The 7953-nt window shown below is 43.5% G+C and overlaps 1 protein-coding gene across 1 annotated transcript in view; it reads left to right on the top strand.

Moving 5' to 3' along the window:
* Positions 1-3758, top strand: part of LOC112238421 (neuropeptide Y receptor type 2-like) — a 22626-nt gene extending 18868 nt beyond the window's left edge. Inside the window, exons 3-5 of the mRNA XM_042329311.1 lie at positions 1647-1812; positions 2829-2982; positions 3114-3758. Of these exons, the coding sequence (XP_042185245.1) occupies positions 1647-1812; positions 2829-2982; positions 3114-3758 (965 nt within the window). The remainder of the gene's footprint in view (positions 1-1646; positions 1813-2828; positions 2983-3113) is intronic.
* The last annotated feature ends 4195 nt before the right edge of the window (positions 3759-7953 follow it).

Here is a 7953-nt window from a genome sequence, read left to right as displayed (position 1 = left end):
ATTTCTCTCACTTCTCACTCCTCTGGTCTATGTTAAGAATTGTTGTCAAAGCAATGTACAGTATATGCAGTATTACATAAAATAACGATATGTTTGAGCAATAATAGTAATATGTACAGTCCCAGTGAAACGTTTAGACAAACCCACTAAATTTCTTAATTTTTACGTCTTTTTTTTTTTTGTTCCTTTATTTTCTACATTGTAGAATAATAATAATAGTGAACACATCAAAACTATGAAATAACACAAATATGGAATCATGTAGTAACCAAAAACAAAAAGTGTTAAACAAATCAAAATATATATTTTTTTATATTTGAGGATTCTTCAATGTAGTCTTGTTGACAGCTTTTGCACGTCTCTTGTCATGTGTTTTTCAACAGGACAATGACCCAAAAACCTCCAGGCAAAAGGTAAAGGTAAAGGGCTCAAATATATTTAGATTTGTTCAACACTTTTTACTACATGATTCCATATGAGTTATTTCATAGTTTTAATGTCTTCTCTATTATTCTAAAAATAGTCATTAAAAAAAAAAAAAAAAACCTTTGAATGAGTAGGTGTGTCCAAACTTTAACTGGTACTGTAAGTATATATAATAAGTATATATAATGTATACATATATATTACCAAAAACAATTCTACATGGATACAGATTTGTATTTTTTTGTATTTTATTTCACCTTTATTCAACTAGGCAAGTCCTTTTAGGGTTACCTGTCAATCAATCCGTCAGACTGAATGATTGACAGGCTGGCTAAGCTGTCTCTCTCTCTGCATCTCTTTCTTTTCAATTCAATTCAATTCAAGGGCTTTATTGGCATGGGAAACATGTGTTAACATTGCCAAAGCAAGTGAGGTAGATAATATATAAAGTGAATATATAAAGTGAAATATACAATAAAAATTAACTATCTATCTGTCTCTCTGTCTCTGTCTCTCTGTCTCTCTGTCTCTGTCTCGCTCTCTCTCTCTCTAACTATATCTGCATCTCTTTATCTATCTATCTATTTATCTATCTATCTATTTATCTATCTATCTATCTATCTATCTATCTATCTATCTATCTATCTATCTATCTATCTATCTATCTATCATCTATCTATCTATCTATCTATCTATCTATCTATCTATCTATCTATCTATCTATCTATCTATCTATCTATCTATCTCTCTATCTTTCTGTCTGTCTGTCTGTCTGTCTGTCTGTCTGTCTGTCTGTCTGTCTGTCTGTCTGTCTGTCTGTCTGTCTGTCTGTCTGTCTGTCTGTCTGTCTGTCTGTCTGTCTGTCTGTCTGTCTGTCTGTCTGTCTGTCTGTCTCCAACCCTTCCCCTCTCTCTGTCTGTCTGTCTGTCTGTCTGTCTGTCTGTCTGTCTCCAACCCTGTCTGTCTGTCTGTCTGTCTGTCTGTCTGTCTGTCTGTCTGTCTGTCTGTCTGTCTGTCTGTCTGTCTGTCTGTCTGTCTGTCTGTCTCCAACCCTTCCCCTCTCTCTCTCTCTCTGTCTGTCTGTCTGTCTGTCTGTCTGTCTGTCTGTCTGTCTGTCTGTCTGTCTGTCTGTCTGTCTGTCTGTCTGTCTGTCTGTCTGTCTGTCTGTCTGTCTGTCTGTCTGTCTGTCTGTCTCCAACCCTTCCCCTCTCTCTCTCTAGCTGACCTCCTGGTGAATACATTATGTCTCCCCTTCACGTTGGTCTATACTCTGCTCGGGGAGTGGAAGTTTGGCCAGCTGCTTTGTTTCCTGCTTCCCTATGCACAGGGATTGGCTGTCCACGTATCCACGGTGACGCTCAACGTCATAGCCCTCGATAGACACAGGTGAGACTTAATCAAGTTTCATTTATTAATTGCTTGATTAGTTTATTCATTCATTGACTGACTAACTGACTGATTGACTGGCTGATTGACTGGCTGGCTGATTGACTGGCTGGCTGACTGACTGGCTGATTGATTGGCTGGCTGATTGATTGGCTGGCTGACTGATTGATTGATTGACTGGCTGAGTGATTGACTGGCTGATTGTTTGGCTGGCTGACTGATTGATTGACTGGCTGGCTGACTGATTGTCTGGCTGATTGTTTGACTGGCTGGCCGATTGACTGGCTGGCTGATTGACTGTCTGATTGACTGGCTGGCTGACTGACTGATTGACTGACTGACTGACTGACTGATTGATTGACTGTCTGATTGACTGACTGATTGACTGTCTGATTGACTGGCTGATTGTTTGATTGGCTGGCTGATTGATTGGCTGGGTGATGGATGGATTGATTGACTGGCTGGCTGACTGATTGACTGTCTGATTGTCTGACTGATTGTCTGGCTGATTGTTTGACTGACTGTCTGATTGACTGGCTGGCTGACTGATTGACTGGCTGACTGATTGACTGGCTGGCTGACTGATTGACTGGCTGGCTGACTGATTGATTGACTGGCTGACTGATTGACTGGCTGACGGATTGATTGACTGGCTGGCTGACTGATTGATTGATTGACTGGCTGATTGACTGGCTGGCTGACTGATTGACTGGCTGGCTGACTGATTGACTGGCTGACTGATTGACTGGCTTGCTGACTGATTGATTGACTGGCTGACTGATTGACTGGCTGACTGATTGATTGACTGGCTGGCTGATTGACTGGCTGGGTGATGGATTGATTGATTGACTGGCTGATTGACTGGCTGGCTGACTGATTGGTTGATTGACTGGCTGATTGATTGACTGACTGGCTGGCTCACTGATTGATTGGCTAGCTGACTGATTGATTGACTGGCTGGCTGACTGGCTGGCTGATGGATTGATTGATTGACTGGCTGATTGATTGATTGACAGGTGTATAGTGTACCACCTGGAGACCAGGATGAGAAAGGATGTGTGTTTCGGGGTGATTGCCGCCACATGGGTACTGAGTGCGGTGCTGGCCAGTCCACTAGCTATCTTCAGAGAGTATGGGACCTTCAATCTGGCTCCAGGACAGTTTATACAGGTAGGTCTCGCTCACACACACACACACACACACACACACACACACACACACACACACACACACACACACACACACACACACACACACACACACACACACACACACACCTAACCCTCTCTCCTCTTCTCCAGGTGTGTACAGAGAAGTGGCCGGGCAGCTCGACAGACGGGACAGTCTATTCAATCTCTATGCTCCTCCTCCAATACGTTCTCCCTCTAGCCGTCATCTCCTTCGCCTACGCTCGTATCTGGTCCAAACTCCGTTCCCACATGTCCCCCGCCGGCCGCAATGACCGTCATCGCCGCCGACGCAAAACCACCAAGATGCTGGTGACCATGGTCGTGGTGTTCGCGGTCAGCTGGCTGCCGTTCCACGCTTTTCAATTGGCCACGGATATCGACAGCTCCGTCTTGGACATGAGGGATTTTAGACTGCTGTACACGCTGTTCCACGTGGTGGCCATGTGCTCAACGTTCGCCAACCCTCTGCTCTACGGGTGGATGAACAGCAACTATCGCACCGCGTTCACGACCGTGTTCCGCTGTGAGCAGAGAATGGATAGTGTGCATCCGAAGGGAGGAAGAGATGGAGGAGGAGGAGGAAGAGATGGAGGAGGGAAGGAAGGAGAGGGGGTAGGGAAGGCAGGAGGTGAAGAAGAAGGATTGAAAGAGGGAGGCGGAGGAGGAGGAGGAGGAGGAGGAGGAGGAGGAGGGACGAAGATGGACCTAGAGGCCCAGGACATTGTGACGAACCATCTCAATGCTACAGACCTCTGAAACAGAAGATAGAGAGTAGGAGAGAGAGAGTAGGAGAGAGAGAGTAGGAGAGAGAGAAGAAGATGAAGAAGGAGTGAAGGAGAAAGGAGTGAGAGATGGAGAGAGAGAAAGAAATAGAACATAAGAGGGTAGGGAAGAGAAGAGACTGAAGAGAGAAAATCACTGAGATGGGAGAAAGGAAGGCTAGAGAGAATAATTGCATCTGTGAATGAACACATAAGATGAGGGTGAGCGAGAGACAGAGATAGAGAGATTAAACCACTGCTTCCGGAACACATAAATAAAGAGAAAATGTCAGAGATGGGATGAAGCAAAAAAAACAACAAAGATGACAGAGAGAAAAAAAACAATGGAAAAGGAGTTTAAATTCTAACCAGTTTAGTTTGTTCCTAAGTGGGGAACAGCAATGGGCTGGGACTGGCTGGCTGACTGGGACTGGCTGGGACTGGCTGGGACTGGCTGACTGGCTGGCTGGCTGACTGGCTGGGACTGGCTGGGACTGGCTGGGACTGGCTGGCTGACTGGGACTGGCTGGGACTGGCTGGGACTGGCTGACTGGCTGGCTGACTGGATGGCTGGCTGGGACTGGCTGGCTGGCTGGGAATGGCTGGGACTGGCTGGGACTGGCTGGGACTGGCTGACTGGCTGGCTGGCTGGGACTGGCTGGGACTGGGCTGACTGGCTGGCTGGCTGGGACTGGCTGGCTGACTGGCTGGCTGGCTGGGACTGGCTGGCTGTCTGGGACTGGCTGGGACTGGCTGACTGGCTGGCTGACTGGCTGGCTGGCTGGGACTGGCTGGCTGGCTGGGACTGGCTGGCTGGGACTGGCTGGCTGGCTGGCTGTGCACAGGTGATGATGACCTAAATTTAGTCCCAAATGCCAGAATGTTTTTGGGTCGCAGCTTTAGAGTTGTTTGAAAAGTTTGTTGTGTCCCAAATGGCACCTTATTCTCTATCAGGTCCCTGGTCAAGAGTAGTGCACTATATAGAGGAATGGGGTGCCGTTTGCCTGTGTGTGTCTCCGTGTGTGTGTGTGTGTCTCTGTGTGTGTATCCATGTGTCTGTGTGTGTGTGTCTCCGTGTGTGTATCCATGTGTCTGTGTGTGTGTGTGTGTGTGTGTGTGTGTGTGTGTGTGTGTGTGTGTGTGTGTGTGTGTGTGTGTGTGTGTGTGTGTGTGTGTGTGTGTGTGTGTGTATCCATGTGTCTGTGTGTGTGTGTCTCCATGTGTGTGTGTCTCCGTGTGCGTGTGTGTGTGTGTGTGCGTGTGTGTGTGTGTGTGTGTATCCATGTGTGTGTGTGTGTGTGTGTGTGTGTGTGTGTGTGTGTGTGTGTGTGTGTGTGTGTGTGTGTGTGTGTGTGTGTGTGTGTGTGTGTGTGTGTGTGTGTGTGTGTGTTTCGGCTGTCCCTCGATGTCTTGGCATTTCTATAAGTCAATGGGTGAGATGGTGAAAATGTGAAAGGTGAAGTGATGAGTCACAACGATAGAGAGTTCAGGAAAAAGAATGTGAGACACTGGTGACATTAGGAAAGCATGACAAACCATAGCATGTTGGGGAAACTGTGGCGTGACATGGGCGCCATTTTGAGCCAAGATGGATGAAATGGTGGCAAATCATGATGTAACGTTGATGGGACCGACTGAAATCCTTTATAATGCATGAATACATAATGGATACATAATGGATACATAATGGATACATAATGGATACATAATGGATACATAATGGATACATAATGGATACATAATGGATACATAATGGATACATAATGGATACATAATGGATACATAATGAATACATAATGGATACATAATGGATACATAATGAATACATAATGGATACATAATGGATACATAATGGATACATAATGAATACATAATGGATACATAATGGATACATAATGGATACATAATGGATACATAATGAATACATAATGGATACATAATGGATACATAATGGATACATAATGAATACATAATGGATACATAATGGATACATAATGGATACATAATGGATACATAATGGATACATAATGAATACATAATGGATACATAATGGATACATAATGGATACATAATGGATACATAATGAATACATAATGGATACATAATGAATACATAATGGATACATAATGGATACATAATGGATACATAATGAATACATAATGGATACATAATGGATACATAATGGATACATAATGGATACATAATGGATACATAATGGATACATAATGGATACATAATGGATACATAATGGATACATAATGGATACATAATGGATACATAATGGATACATAATATCCTGGTATTGTTTTGCAAGAACGATGCATGGTCATCAGATTTCTAATGTTTATCATAGAAAGAATGTCGACAGCTACATTTCCTAATGTTTTGCTTTTAAAGTTAATCTTGCATTTTACCAGAGAAAAGTAGACTTGGCTACAATGAGAAAAGTCCCAGAGAAAAGCTCCACATCAGTCAGAGTGCTGTCTGCTGATAGAATGCCCATTAGTGAATTCTCATTCTCCGAGGGGAGAAGCACAAAATTAGTCTGATGTCGAGCAGAAATTACAATAAGAAGCATTTTACATTTTTGCGTTTACAAAACACAGCAAGATATTTCTTACAGGACAATCATTTGAAAGTAAAACTTTTTTTTAATCAAAATGTTTTTTTGGGGGGGCAGAAATGCCTTCTGGGACATGTGAACTTTCATGTGCCTTAATAACAAACGTGTATGACATCTGTAAATACGATTAAAATGGTTAAATTACGAGCCTAGTTGGTTTAGCCGTGGAAAAAGTAAGGAACCTTGCCGCTAGCCATGATTGGCTGAGATAATGGGTGGGCTGGACATGCCGAGAGATGAGCTCGGATTGGTCTGCCATGTAGCAGGTTTTTGTCTATAAGATGAGCTGGTCAGTATGAGTAGGCCATACTTTTATAACTCAGCTTTTTGAATGGTATCACGCAGTAGAACTGCAAAAGTGTTGCTCTCTACTTTCTGTAGGACAGAGTTTTGAAATCAGTAGAATTAGAGTATGATTAGTATTTATTCATATTTATATTATTATTAATATTTATTAATTAGTATGATCGCTAAGGAGATGGAGAAAGTTCTGCCGTTTGATTGTAAATATGCAGAGGGAGTTGAAAAGAGAACACACTGAAGGTTGTTGTATAAAACACCTGTCTTCGGATTACATCTTCAAACTAAGGGCAACCGTGACAGAGAGGGCGGAGCGTCCATTCATTTATACGGGTGTTCTCGTATAGCTAACGTTATGTGTATGATCTGTGTTGTAATAGTATCTCAGAGGAATTTGCATTGCTAGTTATAGCCTAATGTTAGCTAGATAACATTGAACCTGGTTGGTTAGCTACCTGCAGATTCATGCAGGGTAGTAACGTTATGGGTTGGGATTTTGGTTCGTTGTTTAGCTAGCTAGCTACATGTCTAAACAAAAGACTCCATTGTGTAACCATTTCAATGGAATGTTCATGATGTCACTGCGAATAGTGTCGATAGACGGTAAATTCGATCTGTCTATCTACTCCGATTTCAGAGCACTCTCATCTCAGTGTGCCAGAGCGCAGAATAACTGATGCATTTACGAAAGCTCAACACCCGTTGAATATGGCCGGTGTCAGTAAACATTGGCCAAAAAAACCCGTAACTAAATAGTTGCCAGTAGCAACAGTCACCAACGCCCTAAATAACATACACAGCCTAACCAGCTCTGCCAGGGTGGGTAAAATGGTCAGAGTGGGGTGTTCTCTCATTTGAGTCTGGAAGTAGCTAGCAAGCTAGCCAGGTTTAGCCAGTTAGCTTGGGTATTTGACTACCGTTGTGAGGTCAGAACGCTCAGATCAAGCCTACTCCTCCATCAGAACGCCCAGTGTCCGAATTTACGAACGGACAATCTGACGACACTTTAAGTTTCCAAACGCCCAGAGTGCACTCTGCCATATTGAATTTACGAAGTACACCCGTAGTATAAACCAGCCTTTAGTCTTGAAAGCTTTGGTTGTTTAGTACCTGGCATCAGCTGTGAATCCTTAAAGAGATGGGTGGGGATTAAGGCTTAAGAGGGTGTGAATGATGCTGAATTGGTGGGGCTAAACCTTAAGAGTGAAGAGCTCTCCAGTAGGTCTACCAAAACATTCAAGGACCGTTTTCTCAAAGGTGTGGTTAC

This window comes from Oncorhynchus tshawytscha, linkage group LG10, assembly GCF_018296145.1.
Source record: "Oncorhynchus tshawytscha isolate Ot180627B linkage group LG10, Otsh_v2.0, whole genome shotgun sequence".
Classification (NCBI taxonomy): domain Eukaryota; kingdom Metazoa; phylum Chordata; class Actinopteri; order Salmoniformes; family Salmonidae; genus Oncorhynchus; species Oncorhynchus tshawytscha.
Note: the sequence above shows the minus strand (reverse complement) of the source record. Positions and strands in the feature narration are given on the sequence as shown.